General features: G+C 38.6%; 1 protein-coding gene across 3 annotated transcripts in view; it reads right to left on the bottom strand.

The window, feature by feature from the left end:
* The window catches only part of TNKS (tankyrase), a 140,904-nt gene that overhangs the window by 21,326 nt on the left and 96,593 nt on the right, over positions 1-22,985 (bottom strand). For all 3 annotated transcript variants that reach the window (XM_056322135.1, XM_056321965.1, XM_056322044.1), the window contains exons 7-15: positions 20,357-20,423; positions 19,694-19,880; positions 17,655-17,776; positions 15,000-15,091; positions 14,812-14,890; positions 6,429-6,600; positions 4,373-4,452; positions 3,182-3,327; positions 2,035-2,200 (exon numbers count right to left, since the gene is read on the bottom strand). In XM_056322135.1, the coding sequence (XP_056178110.1) occupies positions 2,035-2,200; positions 3,182-3,327; positions 4,373-4,452; positions 6,429-6,600; positions 14,812-14,890; positions 15,000-15,091; positions 17,655-17,776; positions 19,694-19,880; positions 20,357-20,423 (1,111 nt within the window). The remainder of the gene's footprint in view (positions 1-2,034; positions 2,201-3,181; positions 3,328-4,372; positions 4,453-6,428; positions 6,601-14,811; positions 14,891-14,999; positions 15,092-17,654; positions 17,777-19,693; positions 19,881-20,356; positions 20,424-22,985) is intronic.

Raw genomic sequence — 22,985 nt, 5'->3', positions numbered from 1 at the left:
TGGATGACTGCTGGAGTGTATCTGTGCTGATAAAATACACAGATCAGCCAGCGATAAGAACAGAGCACAGCGTGAGGGAAACATATGTCTACATACAGCATACGGAGTGAGTCACGTCCACATCACAGCTTTGTGGGAGGACAGCTCCTTCCCTGTTCACTCTCAGCAGCGGCAGGAAAACAGAAAGATAGATAAGGCAGAGGCAGCTGCTGGCACTAGAGTTCTCTGCCTGGCCCCTTCAGATGAATCAAACGCAGCGGTCTAACCCCTGTCAGCATGCCTACCCCACCATTGCTCACTGGGGACACCGGCAAAGCTGCGTGAGCGTGAGCCGCAGGGAATGAGCTAGGCGTGGGGGGAGCAGAAGGAATTAACAGCCTTGTGTTTGGAAGCAGTACAGCAAAGCCCAGGGCGTAAAGGGTAAACAGCAAGGGACAGAGTATTGATTACACAGAACCAGTTCCACATCTGTGGGGCTTCTGTGAAGAGAGCATTCTTTGCACAAAACCTTTTAAACTGCAATCACTTCTCCAAGATATGACCTTAGATACCTTAATTTAAAACTCACAAAAACTGGAACTGTTCAGATAGTCTCCGGAATATCTAAATGAAGAGGCAGTGCCTTCTGAGACCCCTTCAAAGGCACAGAAACAAAATGAAGGAGGTAATTTTAAAGAAAGGTGATGAAAAAAAGAAGGTCTCTCCAAAATGCCTGTACATTTTTGCTTCTTCCTCCAAGCAGACCAGGATAGAAAGAGTGCAAGTCAGGAGTTGTCAAGCTCAACACCCATGGCTCAGCAGAACTGACAGCACTGCCAGCTGGCATAAGAGACACAGCAAGAGAAGCTGTGAGCAAACTGCAGTGTGAGCACATATCCACGGACACCCAGAGCCTCTACAAAACTGTGTCACCTTATGGGCCTATTTAGCTCTTGTGCAAGAGTATTTCAAAAAGACAGATTTCAGCCCTTTCCTATTTCCCGTTGTATGTCCATTCAGGATGGATGCAAAAAATGGCTACATTCCCAGTGGAATGATCAGAAAACTCCACAAACCTCCGGTGTCTATAAAGTAACAGTGTGCTTGAAAGATTACGAGTGCCTCTATAGCTTGAGCTAATATCTGTATTCAGGCATCACTACCAGGGCCATCATCATGCCTACTCTATAGACATGTCTGAACATCTTCTGGTTTCTACTGCAGATGTGTTTTGAACTGATGTGCTACCCCCTCTGAATGCTTTTTTGGTAATCAAGTGAAATAATAAGATAGGAGGGAAACAGCAGGGCTTTGCAGCAGCAAATTAAGAGAAGTGGACAGGGAAAAGCCTCATAACTTTTTAAGACTACCCATATTCTGATTTATTTTAAATGTTGTGCTTCAGCGGGACGTGAAGTAGGCAAGGCTAGAACAGGAAATCGGATTGGCAAGAAATTTCCCTCTAGCACAGCAGGATACGACCTTATGTCAAGAAGTCTCTCAAACTCATGTTTCTTACTGGAAACATGCTGGCATTACCTCATGCTTTTTACAGGTTCTTCCACTAATTATAATGAATATTTATTCCACAGTATATAAGCATTTTCTCCAGGCACTTGAAAAATTATACATTAATATAACAGTTTTAAATTTCTAACATGCCAGACCCATTTAGGATCCACCCTCAGTTATTGCTCTGTAACACACTCCTGTGTAAGTATTTACAAAGGTTTACCTAACTGTAGTAGCTGTTCCAGAAAGATATGAATAGGATAAGGTGGGTTTTTTAGTATTTTTACACAAATCCAGCTGCTTTTTCCAGTTGGAGAGTCTTGTTCTACTTGGCTAATAGTATTAACACACATACTGGAAAAAGTAATGATTCTTTGTAAGTGAACTGACATTACACAAGAAATCATCTGACAACTGTAAAAGGAAAATAGATTCAAAGGCACCATAAAGAATTCACTGAATGCAATTAACTTTGCATTAATTAATCTTCAGCAAAACCAAACATATACACATGTAAAGACACATCTGAACTCCAGCACATACTTTTAAAAGCAGCTTGCAGATTTCGTATTTTCCTTTTGCTGCTGCTTCATGTAGAGGAGTGAATTTCCACAGGTCTGCCACGTTGACAGAAGCACCGTGCCTCACTAAGAGTTCAGCTACTTCGTAGTGTCCGTAAGAACAAGCATTGTGCAGGGGTACTAAGCCACTAATCAAAGAGAAAGTATTAATAGCTACAGAAAATAAAATCCAATATGCAATCATACAAAGTTCCAGTAGATAAAGCTCCCACTTTCACCAGACATTATTGGTATCTTTCAGCCTTTCCAATTTTCACGGCTTTATTTCCCTGCTATTAAAACACCAATGAAAACTTCAGTTCACATCCAGGAGACTTTTAAATGCTTAGCCAGCACCAATGGTACTACTTCCAAAAGCAAGTAACTTCAATGCTGTTAGCAGTAGCCAAAAACTAAATTTTAAAAATCACTGACGGTCTGACTTTGCATATTTGAGTGTACATTTCAGAAAAGGTGTAATACTAGACAATGGGTTTGAAGTACAGTTATTAGTAAGCACTGCACACCTGATAGATACCGAAGGATACCCAAACATTTCTCTCAGGGGGAGCCTGAAAATTCAGTATCAGAAATGTTTTAGCATTGAAAATAAATTATCTCCCACCCTAAACCAATATATTGGAGTGAAGGATCAAAGATAATCATGCTATCCTGCATGACTGCTTTGCAAATAATGAAAAACCTGTAACTAGTTTGTACCATTTAACTGAATAAATAACTAACTTAATAATTAACAAACTTAGAAAAATGACCAGAGATAACCCTGGTATTTTACCCCATGCAATTCAAAACTAATTTTAGATCTTAAAGGCTGCTTTTAAGCACAAAGTCTCCAAAATGGGCAAGAGGAGGAGGAAAAGAAAGATCATGTATTACAGTGCCAGATACATACTTGACAACGGCTTTGCCAGAAAGCTAAGTATGCTTTAATGGCCTATAATCTCCCTACAGTGATGTCAGGAACAATGCAGAACAAAAAGAAGGAAAAGAGAAAAGTTTTCAAGAGAAAAAACATAATGGCTACTGAAATCTGAAACGTAATGAACAGAGGGGGGTAGAAGTCTCACACTAATGGAAAACATCAGAGTGTATCATGGAATGAAACGTACCCTTTATCTTTAGCATGCACATCTGCCCCATGGTGCAACAGATACTCCACCACTGATACACGGTTATATCCTGCAGCAAAGTGCAGTGGTGTTGAATGACGGCCTTCCAAATCTCTACAATTCACATTCTGAGGGCTGCAAAGTTGCTGCAAAAACAAAAGAAGAAACCAAAATTCTAGCATGGAACTAAACCAAGTAACACACACACAGACACACCCACCCCAAACCAAACACAACCACAACAACAGCAACACAAAAGAAAAGCCCCAAAATACCACCTCCAAACATCCCAGCACAAAACTTGATCCATTTACTATTATATACAAATGAAGTTAGGTTTCGGGAAATCATCTTCCTCTTAGGCAAAGTTAAAAAAACAGCTGCTCTGAATTTATGGCTGAAAGTACTTCTATAACTAACAATTTAAATGATGGAAGCAGTACGAAGACATTCCTAATGTATTAGAAAGGGTGAGCCTCTATATCATCAAGCACCAGGTTCAAAGCCACGTAACTTTCTCCAGACATTACCATTTCCAGCTTATGTTGCCTTCAGAAATCTAGAAATATTGAGCTTGGCAGTCAAAGGAGCTACTGGTGCCCAAAACTGCTGCTGTTTGAATATGAATAGGTATGATGTTGGAGTTCAAGGTGAGAATGCATGCAGAATGGTCTACCTCTCGGCTATTTTGCCTACAGACCAAGCCTGAAAGACAAGATCAAACCTTCCCATGATGCTGGGATTCCATGGCCTGACCCTTCACCTTCAGATTAAGGATGGCTTAAAATGTGACATATGCTACCTGTTAACAGTTTTGTTTGCATGCCTTCTGATTGACTCATGCACCTGAAGCTTGTTTCTACTAAACCGTTACTCTGAGGATCACAGCATCTGCTTCAAAGAATTATGGCTGCATCTGTGTCCACTGAAGACATGGCTATGTGAAGGACTGGGAGAACAAACAGCCAAAAACTCAAGCGAAACACCTCAGCACATCTTAATGCACTAGCTTCTAGAAAGAAGAAGGAGAAAAAAAGAAAAAAAAAAAAAAAAAAGAAAGAGATTTGCCTTCCCATTTCTTATGATTTACCATCCACTGGGCACCACTTCCACAAGTCTTGTAGCAAAGGCTTCCACAAGCCTTGCACAGCAAGGCAAAATGGAAAGTTAACATGAATTGCTCAAACCTACCTTCACAGTTTCCAAGTCTCCAGCTTTGGATGCTTCTAACAACCGGTAATCCACATCGGATGTGCGCACAGGTGTACTTTCTAAACAAGGAAAAAGATGGTTTAGGATTACTTAGTATTATTAAATTATATTAACTTGTGTCCAGCGTATTTTCCAAATCTGTGTGTGTTGTCATTTGTGAAAACACAGCTGGAGTTGTGATGTTCAAGTTCATATTGCCTGAACTGCTGAATGAAGAGCCTTAGTTTCAGTGTGCACCAGCCAGATTTAGACTCTAGAGCTGACATTATTCTGCCAAATGGAATTTCACTGCTTTGTTAATCCTACTGTACGGTAAAAATTACATTTTAAGAAACCTACATGCACCCTGGGACAAAATCAAAGTTTTGCTGAAGATTAAAAGCACTTTTCTCAACAATTTCATCAAACTGTATGAGGTGCCAGTGCACAGCCAGGGTTAAATGTGCCCAATTCTGCAGTGAATTAACAGCCTTCGCACTCTGCACTTGGGATGTGTCTCATACTACTAAGTAGTGACAAGGGGATGGGATTTTTAAGACGGCCCTGACCACATGGTGACTGCCTGCTTTATGATGCTCCAGCTGTGTACTGCATTTCACAGCAACTGTCCCTAGTTGCAGACATGGGGTGGTTAAAAATAGAATCCGAAAGATGACATAGTGATTAAAAGGAGATCTTTAGAGAGACACCATTTTTCCTCTTTAAATTAAGAATGACAAGTTTTGGCCTCAAAACTTTTCTTTTTAACCACGCTTCTCATCAGAAACATGGCTGTGAGAAAGCAAGCATGCTCCGAGGGAAGTAGTAGTAGTGGCTGGAAAGAAGCAGTGGATTAGTTGTCCCTACAGCTCTTCAGTCTTGCTCAAAAGGGACCTGAAAAGGCAGTCTTGATCACTTCTTTGTTCATACAAACTACTTTCTCTTGTAGAAGCCACTCCTCTCAAGTTCAAGGATTTATGGAACAGATGTTTTGGCAGCATGTTGCCTGATCAGCTGTCCTGAGTTCGGACGGAAATGACTGCCTAGTGCAAAACAAATGGGGCAAGAGGAACTCGGGAGTTGCAATCCTCTGTAAGAATGCTGTTAAGAAAGTCAGAGTGTTACAGCAGGCTAAACTCATTCTAGATGGGCATGCAAATTTATCAAAAAGTGGGTACACTTCAAAACAGTCCTTCCTTGCACTGCTGTAAAATGCCTCTCTCCTTTTTTTCACCTGTTTTAAGGCATCATTGTTGAAAACGCTGAAGGAAATGGAGCTTCAAGCTATCACAGGCCTTCTCATCTGTTTGGGTATCTGCCTTTCTTTGACTACATGCAGATCCCACTGAAAGATGCATTACTTGCTCTGTAGTAGCTATTGATGCAATTCTCCCTACTCGCAAAAATTCAAATGTAACATGAGGATATGCGAACCCTCAAGCACATACATGAAAAACAGTGGCATCCTCTTCAAACATCTATTCATCTTTTTAATGCAAGATATAAACAAACTTATCAACAGTATTCAGAGCATTTTCACAATAAAATCTTTGCTGGAGGAGCAAGATATTTGAAGTAAAAGTTCAAACAGTTTAGCAGTTATCAGTATTTTTCTGCCAATAACGCTCTGCTTGTGACTGCTGAAGTATGGAGTACCAAACAGGGTAGCTCATGAGAGGAAAAAGGTTTCTCACATGTTCAGCAATAATCCAGTTGCCTTGAGACTTGTTATCAAAAACCCCCAGCTTCCCACATCCATCCTCCTACAATCTCCCTGTGCAGCAGCATGCTCTAAATCCACAAGATGTTTATTTTCTTCACGATTTGCACAAAATCATTGAATTGAGCAGGGATTTGTTTTGCTTTGCTGTGGGGTTTTTTTGTAGGGTTTTTTTTTTTTTTTACCCTGAAAAGCATCACACTGCAGATGTGCACACATGATGGAGGTAGAGAGGGGTGAGAAAACTACTCTGAGCCTCTTGCACTGAAAAAGAAGATCTACAACTGTAAAGGGAGAAGCTGAAGTTCAAATGCACAAACCTTTATTTTTACCCACCACTTAGAATCTGTTGCACTGCTTCATTTCCCATCTGTGCTGCTGTGAAGCCTTGTAAAGAGATGATGGAGGGATCAGAGCCATAATTCAGCAAGAGCCGGCAGGTCTGCAAGTGACCTGCTAATGCAGCCCTGTGCAAAGCTGTTTGACCAAGTGTGTCCAGTGCATTCATCTGAAAAATCAGCAGCAATATAAAATAAAGCATTATTATAATTAAAAGCCTGCACGTGTCAGTGCTCTTAATAAGAGCAATAACAAGAATTTTCCAGCATACAAATTCATCTATTAATCCCTCTGCATTGCAACTAAACAAAACTAAATGACAAAACTGGTCAACATTCCAACGTAAAGACAATTTACTGCAGACACTTTCCTGTCTTTTAACAATGTAGGTTATTTGCTTGCATGCCTAAGAGACAACACAGGATCCCCCAAACCATACATAAAATAGCGATCAAACTTTTGACAAAGATCAACCTTGTGGCAAGAAAAGCAAAACTCTCACAGAAGAGCAGAAAGAGGTAAATAATTAACCAAACAGTTCTAAAATCTTCCAGCTCTAAGTAAATTACCATCTGTCATCCTCGGAAAGGGAATTAACTCAATTTTACTTACTACCAAGAATTAAAGCAAAACAAAGATGTCAGATTTGGAGTTGGGGGGGGGGCGGGGGTGTTGGATACAAACAGTCAATTTTCTCCTCATTTTTTGTACTCTTACAGAAATGTTAAGTATAACTGGATATAATTCTACTCAATACAAGACTGTATAAACAGGCAAAATGGAGTTTGCTTTCAAAGAGTATGATATAATGGAAACCCATCTGTCTGTCAGGATCGAACAGAGTATCTAAATAACTAGAAGCATCTCCACAGGTTCACTATCAGAGAACAGAAGAGAATAATAGAGAGCTTTAAAAAGAAAAAACCTTCATGAAAATAACCTTTCAATAAGATACTCCGCACCTAGCAGCGATTCATGACAAATTTATATGCAAATATCCAACAGCTTTTTTTTTACTGCTTTATGAAATACAGAACTGCTCAATATTCTCTGCAAGCAACTCAGAACCTGTTATCTGTTTCCAAGCCTACAGATTGCAGGCTGTGAACTGCATGCGTAACAGACGCTGTTACTGTAAAAACCCACCCTTTTACCTTCTCATAATCTTTGTGGTGGCAGTGAACAAAGGTTTTGCTTGTTATTTCCCACCTGAAATGCAACCTGCAAATCCTACTACCTTTCCATGAAAACTACTGAAAAAACTTTTTGGGTAAGACACATACGCTGTAACTAAATGAAATTTAATTAGGGTAACTATGTAGAAAATACCTACTACTAGATAGGGTGAAAAATAATTAAGTAAAATAGCTGCAATGCAACAAAACATCAAGCCACAGGAAAGAACAAAGAACCACCACATAAATAAGTGCAGCATGATTTGATAATGCCTAAATTTTTTCTATATCCCTGAACAATCCTACAGACTGATAAAGCAGGAATTTCTCAGATTACAAACCTCTCTTGCAGGAAGATGTAAAGGAGAACAGTTCTGCTTTCTTCTAACCGTACTCAGGCTCATGCCACTCCAACGGGATTTCCCTAGAAGTTTTGTTTTAAAAAAAACACTTTCTGCTATCATAAATATTAACTAGATGGTGAATGTCCCAAATCCATCATTTTGTTCAGATGACGATCCTAATCTGTTTCAGGACACCAGATACCTTTCACCACTGATAAGGACACAGAGAAAAGCAGAAGTCTGAGGCTATACAGGTTTAGTGATGGTAAAGGCAGAACGAAATGAGACTTATGGATTCTGGAAGTAGCTGATAAGATTCTGTTTGCCCAAGAAAGAGAATCATAACTAATGTCTTCTGTAACACTGAATTCCTGTGTTAAACAGGCCAGTACTGAACAAACTATTGAAGAACAGCAGGGAGGCATTCACAATTCCATACTGACTATGTACCTGGAAAAAATGTTAATATTCATTTGGAAAGAACACTGTCAGTGTCATCAGATCCATCATCTCATATGTCTTATGCAGGTCTCCTTTCACCTCCGAATCATTATCTGTGCCAACAATCAATACTTGTGGCAGAAGAATGCCAGCCATTTGAAGAACTGCCTGCTTACTTCTGGGAGAGGCTGTAACTGACAGAGGGATATAGGCACCAAATACGGCTGTTCCTCTTCTCAGAAGCAGAAATAGGTTTTGCAGGGCAATTTCACAGGGAATATGTTCACTTTGAGGCAAATCTGCTCTCACCAATCAAGCAGCACTTGTCTAAAACCAGCCCAAGAACGTACTGCACTAAGGCTGAAAGCCACAGGATTTATTTCCAAATGAAAATCAATTTGAGCACGACAAACTGAAATACAAACTGAGGTTAAACTCTCAAAAATCAGAACCTGGTAAGACATATGCCTGGGTTAACCACTGCTCAATACTAGGTCTAAAAACACATGCCCTTTCAAATTCAAAGCTAAAGTTTAAACTCTGTCTGACAAAATGTAGAACATCCAAGGTGTGCTGCCTTATTGGTGTGGTGAGAATGCAGATTGTTCCCAGCTGCACTAACAAAAAAAAAAAAAAAAAAAAAAAAGAGAAATATTCAGTTGGTCCCCTTTATAAGGGGTCTGAAACTAGAAGGCTGCAGCTCTGAATTACTTTACAGCCAAGTTTTCTGCAAGGAGTTTAAAATGACAGATTTGATGGCTTTTTTTTTTAATTTTATTCCACAGCACACTGGCTCTGGCTTCTTCACCTTTTAGTATGAAAGCAGTCACTCTACTGCTCAAACCGCAACCTAAAAGCAGAATGCAGTTATCAATTGAAAAGTATTTTTAAGGTTTTTCACGAAACGATATCATCCTATACAGTATTTCCCAATAAAGATTTCTTTCTGTTCTTTCCTTTTTCCTATCCTGGATAGATGCTGTAGAGAAACAGAAATGGTCATGTACCATCAGACACTGAAAAGATTTTTCCTCCCTGCACTCATGCTGTCTTGGAGCAGCCCACATCTACCGCAATACTCCTTTGGCTGCCAGTCACTTGTGGCAGGTCAACAGCTGGGACCTGTTAAAGAAACTTTTTTTGCAAGATTTCCTAAGCATAGCAGCTTTCTGTTACTATCAAATGCCCTTAAATATCCTCCTACTCCTTGATACTACAGCAGCACAAAATGCAATAGCTTCCAAGCACTTTGATTTTTGTTCTAAAAGAGGTACATTCTAAAACACACACATGAAACTCATACTCTGCCAGCAGTTCCAGCATCATATCCTTCCCTGCAATGCAAGTGTTCTAACTGCTCTCCTGCTGCATTTATTCTCAAGGCAACTTGCAGTAGGTCGTATGACTTTGTGCATCACTAACAATAAACATGATAGGAGCGAAGAGGTGCTGGTGGCAACTTCAAGCTCTGTCAGAAGAAAAAAAAAAACAAAACAGAAAATAGGTCTAGTTTCACTCTGAAAGCTCCTACATGATCCAGCCATATGTTCCACAGTTGTCCCTTTGCATAGAAGCTTAAGATTAATGTCACTACGTTTGGATGTCTAAGCAGTGAGAAAAGTTGAACCACGCAATTGCAACAGATCATACAGTTCTTCGTGTTGCCCACCACCATGGTCCAGAACCTGCTGCATTTCTGAAAGGATATTTCATTTTTCAATGCTTATTCTTTCCTGAGAAAATCATATATCTACCTGGAATGTTGGAAGCAAATGCATCACACAAGAAGGTTATTCACAACCATTTGAGTCTGTAGTGTGGACCTGGAGAAATGGTGATTATTTTCAAATCCATGATCACAAAAGGCTGGCAACATGCTACTCAGAAATAATTGTATTATGCAAAGATCATAAAGCAAGATCCTTTTAGCAGAGCAGAACAAAGACATTTCTGCTCCCATCGTCAATAGGCACTATCTGTCTAACATGACCTTAGAAAGGCTCATTTTCCCTTGCAGAAGAACAGCTTCAACAGTATGCTTTAGAAACTTAACACAGTTCAACAGCATTCACGACATCTCTACACTTGCCCAAGATACCAGTGAACTTGCATGCTTGCAGGTCTGTCATTCCAACAGTCATTCCAGTTCAGAAAAGACTTTAATCCTTCCCTTCTGCACTGCTAGAAAGCAGATTGTCTTTCTGAACATATTAAATTTCCCATGTATCTGTAAATTCAGACAAGGAGCTAGTTATAAGAGGTATCCAACTATCCAGCAATACAACAGAACAGGATGAAAGCCACTTTTCCATTAGTTCACCACCTTCAAATTATTTTCTTCTTAAACAAAGGATTTTGACCATTTTCAAAGATACAACAGTGGTATTTGAAGATTTGCTCATGGGTCTAATAAAAAAAAAAAAAGTTTAAGTTTGAGGATTCTTTAAAAGATGCTCCACTTTTATTTCTCCTAAGATACTTTGAGGATATTCAACACCAAATAAGCAGTGGCATGAAAATGCTGTTTCACGCTGCAGTTCAGACAAATAAGTAAAAACTGGGTATGGCATTTAAACCCAGAGATATTTATGATCAACAGTCTTGAAGAAAATTTTAAGAAACCCAAAGGTTTCTCACCTGTACTTTAGATGTATAGCTGACACTCAACTGCAAACTCAGGTAACAAGCTAATGAAAATATCTTCGCTAACCATGGAGTATTGCTTAGACAGAACATGCTGACATGCAAGTGATAGGCACCAAGGACTACTTCACAGTGTAAATTACAAATCTAGTCTGTGTTGTCAGGAAGGGCCAGCAAAGCACACCAAAATAAACAATTTCTGTATATGGCTTAACTCATGCCAATGCTAATTGTCTTAGATATATTTCTGTTAAGTAAATTTTAATCAAGCACAGGTTATTCAAGCGGTCCTTCACTGTTTATTATAATATAACATACTTACATTTACACAGTGATAAAATTAAGGATAATTAAATCCAGCTCCAAGACCACAAACCACTTTTTGTTCATGCCAAGCAAATTCCCTAAGGCATGCTTCAGGCCATTTCGCAAACCAAGCAAAGCCTACTCAAACCTAGGTACTTCATGTTACCTCACTTTTGTTGTCTGACACAGATCACGGCTGCTCCTCGTGAAAACAGCACTTTCCTCTCTGCTACTGAAACTATCACAAATGATTTTACATCTACAAAACTTTACATGGCTTTGTCTCCTAAATCCGTTACTGGATTATTATTATTATTATTTTTGTGGATCAGCTGTCTGCCTTTCGGCACTGTATTTCAGAAGAATAAAGTTCCACTTTCTTTGAAGCCCCAGTTACTCATCTTTTTCAAATTGTTACTCTCCTTATAATCAGTAGTGGTTTCCAGAAGGTAGATTAAAGCTGACTTATAGAGTACCTTCCCTTTGACAGAAGACATGGTTGCAAAGTAAAGAAAATATGGTCGGTGTCATCCATCCACACTTCAGTAAGCATTTGATATGGGACTACACAGGATATTTTTATGTATTTTATATGGAAAAATAGAGATTAGTTGAAGAACTGAACGTATTGAAAGAAGGAGGGCTGCTCAGGGATCAGCTGTGGGATAATTTTGTTTTAATATATTTTCATTATGATGTTGGCACAGGAGAACTGTGTTGAAGGGCATGAGCAAGAAAAAAATCAAGATTCTGTGTGTACTACAAGACTACAGAAAGGGTCTGAGTACTACTGTGTCCTGTTTATTAAAAAGGCAGACACAATCCCAGTATACTTTAGTCCAGAATTTACATTAGAGATATGGAAGTGCCATCGTGTACGTTGGTGGGGGAATTAATTCTGCTGTCATTGCCTGAGCTCCAAGATTTCCTCTGGTGCTAGTAAAGTGAAGGGTTATAAGGATTGATTAGGAAATGGCAATGTTCCCTTATGGGGAAGATTAAGTGTTTGAGGCTTTTAGCCTACCAAAACAAAGGCTAAGAAGAATCTTTTCACTGCAAATACCTCAGCAAAGGAAGCATCAAAATGGAAAAGAGGTGTTTAAATTGCAGGAGAGTGCTGATCGAAGAACAAATGGATATTCAACTGAGAGGCTGCTATTGCAGGGAGAACTAGATTCACCAGTTCAGGAAAACTCTCTCTTGTAAAATACGACTAGTCAGGATCAAAGAGCTTAGTACATCTGACTACGTCATATGAAGTAACTAAAATTCAAAACACACAAAGAGTAAACAGGAAGAAAAAGCTTCTAGAAAAACAACAAATGGGCGTGTATGTGTGTGAAAAACCTGTATCATGCTTCAGCAATTAAAGCTGCCATGTCCTGATAATCCAAAACAAAGAAATGGCAATGTTGAGTGTCTGATGAACTAAATGCCTACAGTCAAAGCATGAGCAAGAGGTCAAATGATAATACACAAGCAAGACAGAGTGATTAACTATACCTAGTTAACTAATTAATACTCTAGAGCATATCCCATCTGGGAACTTCAAAGTGCTTCATAAGCCTTAATGACCTATCTCTCTTGAAGAACCATGATTGCATTACTCACTGTTTTACAGCTAAGGAACTTTGGATACTGATAAAGAAGAACCTGATCCATTGCGGTATGGAAATACGTGCTTAATTTTAACTACGAGTGGTCTCCTGCCATGCAACTTAAGCGCTTTGCTAGATCACAAATGTGAACGACTATCCTCAGAATAACATAGCATGCATACACCAGGATACGAACAAAAAATGAGTTTTAACGATTACCATGTACCTCTATTTGCATACTGTCAGTAGAAAAAACAACCAAATACACCACTCAATCATTCTGTAGATAACTATGGGCCACTCATAACCATCACTCAGTCCACAAGTGACTCAGATCATGATTTAGGAACCCCTGCTTCAGGATATAGAAGAACCACAAGCTATCATCAGAATGTGCTACTGACACAAACTATAAAATTGGGCCATTCCAGTAAGGATGACAGCTTTGAGCTTACTCCTAACCTGGCTACACAGAGCTAGATTTTCAAGGGAGCATTAACTTAAATACCTACAGTATAGCAGCAAGCTTTCCAGACACCCTCAGCACACAGAAACTCTTTGTATTTCAAAGCAGGTAGTACTTGGGTATCAATACACCTGGAACTCCAGCACGTCCAGTTTGGTGCCTACCCAAAGACCATCAGTACTGAATTCCTGTGCAAACTCAGATCCATAAAGCCATGAAGTATCTATTCTTATGGCAAAATAATTTTTTTTCCCCACTTTCAGTGCATAGGTACACTACTAAGAGTGAATGTCAGAAAATAATAGTGGTTTTAATGCCTATAACTGAGACCTCTGGCCCTGCTTTCCCTTCCCCCAAGAAAATCTTGGTGTGTCATCACTGCATCAGGATTCACTAGTGCAATAAACTCTGTCATGGTATCATTGTTAAGCTATTTTATGATGCCATTAAGGTACCATGGAAGTGAATCAGACACTGAAATCTGGCAACGAGCTCTCATACAGGCTTATAAATTACAATTCACTGTTTGAAATGAAGATGACTTAGTATTAACTATGCATACAATTACATTGTTCGCACCTCCTAGCACATCAAGAGCGACACTGTAGATTGTTATTACAGGTATATTTCTTCATTTCTAGCTACCTGAATAAAGATGAAGATCCAAAGAGAACAACGTAAGCCCCCTTAAAAGCAAAAATAAAGAGATCATTTATATTTTAACCAATGCAAAGAAAATTCCCATCAGGAATGTTTCTGAGAAAATTAAGTAGCTAAGTATATAATAACTATGAATGTCAAGTAAAACGCAGAGAAAGATGACCATCCTGAAATACTTCTGAAAGATGCTTAAACCACTTCCTAAACAAAGCTATACTATCCTCTGCCTCTAACTAATAACTTGCTGAACCATGTGCTTCTAAGCAAGCTTCACCGTAGGCTCACAAATCACTTTGGTTAGCATATATCAGTGGCTAAAGGGCATGACAAAACAATCTGGCAAAGAAAATAAGCAGCAAACAAGGGCTAAGGGATGCCCAGCATTAGACTACTAAACTTGGTGTCAGCAAACTCAGGCATTGGATATTTTAAAATCAACAAGATAAAGCATCAAGAGGCACCTAGATGACCACAGCTGTTAGAAATTATAGCAAGATTCATTAAAAAAGAGTAAGCTGGACTCCTAAAGCCTGTATTCGGTTATCTGGAGAGAAGACCTGATTTTCAAATGGGATTCCTGAACATCCTGTACTGGTTTAAGATAAACACATTTAAGGTTAACCTGAGAAGCACAAGACGTACAGAAAAAAAAAAGCAACCACTATCATAAAAATTAACACTGTATTTAACCAATATAACCCTTCTTCTTGCCTCTGCCTTAAATAAAAGATATGTAAGTATATTTACCTTTGCTCCATGTTTATGCAGAACTTCCATGACATCGTTATGAGCTTTTTCAGCTGCAACATGCAAAGGTGTCATGAAACTGGGGGAGGGGGGGAGAAAGGAAGACATTAGTTTATAAGGAAGATATTAGTTTTATATTCCAAGTAGGACAGAGTCCTTTGGAAAACACAAAAATTTCAGAAACCTACTCTTTGTTTTTCTCATTAACATTTGCTCCCTTCCTGAGCAGTAGTTCCGTAACTTGCTTCCGCTTGGGATGCACAGCAGCCACAGCACAGTGCTGCAAAAAAGTAAATATAAATTATATTTCAACTACATAGATGATAGAGAGCTTTAAGATCCATGACTTCATCTCTTGATTACTCTGCTAAACATCAGGCTCCAAAACTTACTAACAGAATCCATCATATTTCTGCCAAAACATATAACATATTGAACAAAATACAAACTAGTGATCAATGATAAATTATTCTACTCATAAAAACAATTTTGATTTTAAGGCTATTCATCACACAAAAAGCAGTACGTTCCCAGCCACATTAACTATCAGCTGTCAGGATAAAACCAGCAGACAACGCAAGGAGGTAAAGACAAAGGGTTTGAAACAACCTTTCTACAGAGGGACTCCAAAGGGGTACATTAGGATCCTGCTGTGGTTGTCAGATTAATATGACTTTTGAACGTTGCTTAGTTTCTTTTATTTCAACATGTACTGAACTTTTTAACCTCACGGCAATTGTATTATACACCCAACTACCAATTAAGTAGGAAGCAAATGGGCTGTAAAGTTCTCTGAGAGTATCTTCTTTTCCACGCTATGAGAAAGATACATCTTTCGCACAGGGCTTTTCAAAGCTCAAGCCTGCCTGTGTGGGAACACCATACAGGCCTTTGCTAGTTGTAAGTATTTTCCTGAATGTGGTTGGGGTCTGCCTGCTGGTTTGTCTGTGGATTTGGCACCTAGAAGTGAGCACTTTGTTTCCCCCCTCTTTTTTCATTGATCCTCTGCAGAGCCTAGACTCAATTTGGCGTTTTCTCAACAGTGGATCTATCAATGCACCCCTGTGGCCTGAAATTACAAGCACAGTTCCAGATAAGCTGAACATCAGGCTTGACAGTCCGTCCAGAAATGCTTGTCTCAAGTTTCAATGTCTCAAGATGGCAGACTACCAGAAAGAAGAAATACTTCTGAAGTTTATAATGTTTACCCATGTTTTAAACCAGTAACACGTAAGAACCAGACAGTTGCCTGGATCAGACTTCTCAAAACTTTCCATTAGCAAAACAGTAGTAGCCTTTACAATGAGATAGGCCCCAAAAAGAATGCCAGTAACAACAGTACTGAAAAACATCTTTTGCTCAGTTTCAGCCTTCACTACGAAGTAACTGCCACTCAAGCTTCCGCACTGCTGTTAGCAGACCATGTCAAAGTTTTGCAAAGGGAAGCTTTGTAAATAAACATTAAGATCAATTTTGCTCCGAAGAGTGGCAGCATTTTTGAGGCTTTGCAGATAATAGCCTATCTGTATTTCCTGCCAATATGATAAACCAGCACTAGCAACACAAATACCAAAATATTGCCGAACCTCTGAGTAACACTGAGACATAGACCCGGTGAGGCAACAGGGCACAGACCCCAGTGCGCCATGGTGACAGATGCCATGCTTAGGACAGGAATAGCTCAGTTAGAGGGTACATAACCCCATCTGATCCTGGAAGCTAAGTCCTGCCACTTGGAAATCTCAAGTACAAGAGGCAAAACCTGAGAAATCACAGTCTGAACAGTGAACAAAACACTTCAATAGAGCTAAAATACCCCATTTCTTCTATCTGTCTCTGCTCCTCTCTGCCTGCTCGCTCTACAAAGAGCGCCACAGGACTACCAAATGATCATTACACAGCTGAAGAGATGCCACATATCAGCAGCTGATAAACTCAGGAAGACAAGGGTAACATCATTCCAAATTTCATACTGTCTTCATGTTCAGTCTCAAAGTATCTCTTCTCTGTCTTGCTTTGAAGTTCAGGCTAGGATGCAGAGTCCTCCATGGAGAGAACAGAGCATATGTATGCTCGGTACTTCACACGATGTTCTGATCACATTCACACTGTTTATAACACTAAAGATGCAGTTGTACGCCTGCAGCTCAGACCTACTACTGTGAAGAAAATGTTCCATTGGAATAAAGTATCATAACTATAATGGTTTTAATAATACCATCACTCCCTCTCAACTTCAAAATCTTTCTTCACTGCATCTGGATACCGGCTGTGTTCTTGGCCTTCACTATTTCTTCAAACAACGAAGAGCAGGAAACTGCCAAGAAAGTCTCAAAGACCCCTGTTTCCATAGCTAACGTGGCATTGTCAGTACAATTCCAATTCTGTAAGACCCTGTGATATACACCTAGCATCTATTTTCACCACAGTTTTACATACCCTATGAAGAAAATTTGCAATCCAAGCTTGCCCACATAAAACATGAAGGAAGAAGTGGGCCACTAAAATAGAATTTAACCTCAGAAAAAACTGCAACTGACCAACAGGGAAGGAGAAAAAAACCAAACAAAAAAAAGAGGGTGATGGGAAATAAGCAAAGGAGAAGTGCAAAATAAACATGTGAGGAGCGGCTGGAGGATTTCTGTAATCTACCAGGAAGAACAAACAAATTTATTTAAAAATTACAGTGTTTTTTCTACAATGGTGATTTAATATACAAAGTGTTTGATGGCAAATCCTCAGTCTCAGATGATTAATGTATTTTCATAGCGTAGAAATAAAACTCTCAACTAGCACTACACCACATTTATCATAAAACAAATGGATTGGCTGTATAATCTCACCAGTGCAGTCTCATGTGACTGTGGCTGCTTAAAATTAATGATCTCCAAAGCAAGTGTCTTTTTCACTTTGGCTAGGTCTGCCTCTCTGGCTGCTTGCAGTAAAGAGTGTCCTTTGAATTCATCTGTTAGAGGAAAAAGATGCATTTAATATTCAGCAACATCACATTTATAAATGTTATTGCAGAAAGGTAGCTATACTCAATTAAGAGGAAATAAGAGTATTTCTGTATGTCTTCAGAAAGTAGCTGACCTGGGACACAGAACATGAAACATGGTTTACTGAAATGAATAAAAGAGAGGGGAAGTGACTCACTGTGTAAAATTTTTATAGCTTTTCTGCATCTTATCCTCCACCCACCTGACATTAAAAGCCTATCTGACCTCTAAATTAGCTAGGTATGTGTTTAAGTGAGCAAAATGCTATTACATGCTCTTCAGAAAAAAGCATTACAGTTGCTCTTCAAGAACCTTATTGCATTTACAATGACAAATAATTCAAGGTAAAGCCTGAATAAATATAATTTATATATACAATTTATAATTTAAAGATAAAATATTAAACTATCAGTCTTAAAAGCTAACTGGCTAAGTATCTGAAGCTGGTCTGCAACAAAGATGAAAGAGGTTTTGATAGCAGCTATATCTTGTCAAGTGCGGAGAGGTAATTTTGTTTTTTTCAATGTCACATTTTGTTCAGTTCAGCAAACTAGTTTTAGTTTTAAATCCTTTTGAATTTGAAAAGGACTAAAAGTGTTTCTCTTAAAATGTACAAATGGAAGGTAGGTTAGCAAGAACGATGTGTGAGCCTGGAAACCAGAAAAGAAACTCAAACTCAGTAAATTTTTCTTTCATAAGCAAGTTTGAAATGCTGAGCTTGTTAAGAGGAGCTTTCTTCTCCCACTCTTGTTTTAATCTGGTGCATTTTTTTGATTTAGAAATAAAAATAAATAACAACTTAAGTTTTGATTTTAAATAGATTTAAAATTTCTTTGTAAACAAAGCATTACTCAAAGCACAATTTGTAATCACAAATAAATCTTGAAATAACAAATAAATGTATTATTCCTAAGGTATAAAACCAAAGAACTCAAGAGAATATACTAAATATGTTATTTTGGGTATGCAAATACAGAATGTCCCATCAAAGTACTGTTAAAATTTGCCATAATGCTCACATCTGTGTACACATGTCAGTGGATAGTAATGGACATGAATCTTTCCCCACTCCTCTCCAGGAACTATAAATACAGAAGTAAACCAAAGTTTAAATAGATTTTATTTTTTGCTTGCTAATTTAAACAAGTGGTAAATTAACCTGCCTCAAAGCCAGAAGCATCTCCAAAGTCAGCCCAGAATAGTGAAGTAACTAAAAGATACTAATGCGCCCCTCTTTTCTCCTAGAGCAAATTTTTATGCTGTATATGATCTCACCACCTTCACATGTAAAGAATAGTGACAGTAACAACCCGGCCAGCTGTGATTGAGTAGTGCAGGATTACATTCTTACCGCATCAGGGGGCTTCTGCTACCAGAACCTAGTTCTCAAGGAGTTTTCTGTAACTTCATAACGCTTTGTTTTCATACTTGTCTCATTTAAGTATCTTTCACAGTTTATAACAATGAGAAAACAAAACTCCAGAAGAGGATAAAGGAAAAAATTCAAATTAGAGCTGAAACATTGTTTTCTAAACAGCATAAGGACTGCAAAGACTACAAAAGAAGGTGCTGGAATTTCCATCTCCAAGTTTGCACACTGAAGCTACCCCAAGTGTGATACAGAGCCTCAGTATAGAGGCTCCTACGTGACTTAACTGGACTTCAAACATAAACCCCACCCCTCTCCCCGGTCACTGATTTAGCAGTGCCTTAAACATTTTACATGTCAGAAACCCAGGCAATACCACAGACAGTGTATTAGAGGTATCTGTGTACTTCCAAGTGAGAGGCAGAGCTGCAGTGACTCTGCTGCTTTGCATCGGCTTACGAAGTAGGCACCCTTTACACCCACCACCAACTGTTTCCAGCCTGAAAACACTCACAGGTCAGTCTCTCCCTCAGCTCAGGCGTCGGAGCCATATCGACAGCACTCTTGCCGTGACAGTTGACTAACGTGGGATCTGCACCGTGACTCAGCAGGAGGGAGCAAACCTCTACACGGTTCTTGGAAGCAGCCTCGTGCAAGGGGGTAAATTGCCAGAGGTCCATAGCATTCACACAGGCGCCATGCTAGCACAGCAAAGAAAGCCTTATATTAATAAGAAATCATCTTCAACAATTAAAAGCGTTAAAACTTTCATTTCATTATAAAAATTGGTTTCATTCTTTCATATACAAATACACACAAAATTAATTACAAAAACACCTGTATACACAAAAATACTGTTGAATCCTCAAAAAAAATAATTCTGTATGAGCTACTTTTTCAGTAGAACAGATTTTCCACAGAAAAATTCAAACAAGTGAAATGCTACTATCTGCCCAAAGAAATTAGGTGGGGGATAAAACCCACATATACTATACCACAAAAAGACTTAAAGTTGCAGGCTTCTGAAATGACAGACAGAATGTCTGAAACCTGTTACTACAGGAAAAAAAAAATAATCATCCTTTTCAACTCTGGCATAAACAGAGTTTATACCTAACATATCTAAACACCTAACGTATCTAAATCTACAGGAATTACTTTCTATCCTTCTGCTTACCTTAAGCAACAGCTCTGTAACCTCATAGTGTCCATACGAACATGCATTATGAAGAGGCACAAGACCACTGTATGAAAGAAGGCAAATGAAAAATTTATTTAACTAGCATTTTTAAAGGAGAAGGAACAATTTTCTCTCTACCGAGAGATGAACAAAGATCAAATTATATCTAAAATAACTTTAAAATATTCAAATATTTAAAAATTAACATTCACAAACTAATGGAAAAATCTAACCTTCCCAAACATGTTACTTAAGAGTAGCATTAAAACTTATTTTGTCCTAACAGGCCAAATGTGTTTAATCTGCCATTAAGATTAGCATTAATTGGCTTTGAAATTATCTGTCTTGAAGCTGGGCGGGGGGGGAAGTCCCATTCCACATTCAATTTGCTCAAGAGAAGTCAGTGTTCTGTTTCTGCCTAAATATGAACTCTTGTTTATTTAAAATACTATGTGAAAGGCAAAACTCCCCAGATAACACTACTGTAACGCCTGGGTATATTATGAAGATATACAAATATCCATAGAAAGCAGACTGAAATTGCTGCTCCAGACTGTGGAATGACCTGGGTTTACTCTATTTTTTTAGAGTAGAACCTATTTAAGCATGCAAGATACTTTGAAGAGAGTCCCTGTAATTTTTGTACAGCTATATTTCTGGAGACCATACTTAAAAATGACACTAGCCCAGTAAGTAACAGGTATCTAGTCATAAGCAAAAGCCATGCATTGAAAAGGAGATGCAAAGAGGACAATTATTACAGAGGACAAAATTAGTTTAATTCAAGCCAAGCAAGACAGGCTAGTTATGGCTCAACAAATCAGGATGCATAATACAATGAAAACAATAATTAACCCTTTACCATTTATGAAAAATTCATGGGATGATTCCCAGAATTGCAAAATCAACTCAAAGAGCGTTAGGACAACAAATGTTGTTGTACTACACAACAGGGTAAACTTAATTTTAAGGTAGATGTTCTCAGAAGCAGCATTGCACTTGTCACAGGAGAGGGAAATTTGTTTTGGGGAAATTTTTCAAACTGTTATTTTCCTTGTTACTTTTCTGAATTATAAATGATGGGTGTATGTGTGTGGCAGAGACAGCATTCAGTCCACAGAGCACTCAAAAAACCTTGCCCTCTCCCCAAATGCTGGTCATCTAAGAGGACTGAGGCCTTTCTTCAAGGTCTTATCAGCAAAGAGTCACCAAAGCAATCCACCTGGCCACTTCTGCAGCATACCCTCCCCTTCTCCTTTCCAGCAGGTTGTGACTTTGTACACAACAGTAGTAAGGCAAAGAAAGGACCGGTGGAAAAAGCTGCTTCCTTGGCTGTGGTTTTCTTTGGGAGGAACTAGAAGTGATGATCATTTTGAAGATGCAGCACAGTTCCTCAGGACTGTCTCTGAAGTGATCTCATTGAAGAGAACCTAACAGATCTATAAAATCAATACAACCTAATTTAGCCCCATAACTGATAAATTACATTTATTTTATAGCCTATTTACTTATAAATTATGTATAAATAAGAAACAGCAAGGAAAAAACCCACCACACTGTAAATGTGTGACGACGCTAAATGAAGTGGGAGCTTACTGGGATGTCAGACATTTCTGAGTATGTTTGGGTTGTTTTTAAATGTAATACAATGTAAGAGCATCACTTTTCTTTCCTTCCCCTCCCTCTTCCCTGCTCAAGTTTAACTTCATTACTTTTCACACTTTTCATACTTTCCAAGTAGATCATTCAAACCTCCTTAAAGCATCTACACTGGAATTTTCTACCAAGCGATACTGAAATTTTGGAAAGGTGTGAAACACCTAAAATTTGCTTAACAACGCTGGATCTACCTGAACAAGTATTGCATGCAACTCTACAGTAGGTTTTTTTGGACTTGCACAATTTGTCATCATACATTTCACAATTCTCATCAAAAAAAGTCATTAGGGTGAAATGTATAGACAACAGTACTATAATTAAGTCAATCTTCAAGAGTTTAAGTATGCTTGGAACTGGTTTTGGAATTTTTTTTTCTTTTAACACTAGGCTGGACTTAGCAGAAAATGAAGACACAGCAGGTGCCTCAAGTTTGCTGATGGAGACAGAACACGCACATTAGTATCTTACCTCGATGCACTTTGAATACAGAATGCAAGCCTTTAACCAGGGGACCAATTTCTACTACGTTAGGACTAAGCCTTCCTATCAGACTACTACAAGAATCATCACTTTAGATTCAGAAACATATGGCTAAGAACAACGTACAACATGTACCATTCCACATTTCTGACTGCTGCACACTTTTTGTTGGTACCTTATGTAACTACCCTCCTTATTGCAAAAACGGTAGTTCAGCTTCTACTATATCTCGATATTTGCTGGCAGCATCAATCAAGATAGATCTCTGAGGACCAATAGTTGTGAGCACATGAGTGATATTGGAATTACATCCATATATATTGCGACAAGATAATGAGACTATAGATACATTTTTCAATGCACATTTTTGCACTAAGCCCACATATCTTCTCCCCATCGTCTTCCCTAAAATAAAAATATCAGTCCCTAATTTCACAGAGTAGTTTGTGCATGGAAGTAAAGAACAGGTTCAGAAAAAATTTTTTAA

The sequence above is a fragment of the Falco biarmicus genome, chromosome 1 (genome assembly GCF_023638135.1).
Source record: "Falco biarmicus isolate bFalBia1 chromosome 1, bFalBia1.pri, whole genome shotgun sequence".
In the NCBI taxonomy this organism is placed as follows: Eukaryota; Metazoa; Chordata; class Aves; order Falconiformes; family Falconidae; genus Falco; species Falco biarmicus.
Note: the sequence above shows the minus strand (reverse complement) of the source record. Positions and strands in the feature narration are given on the sequence as shown.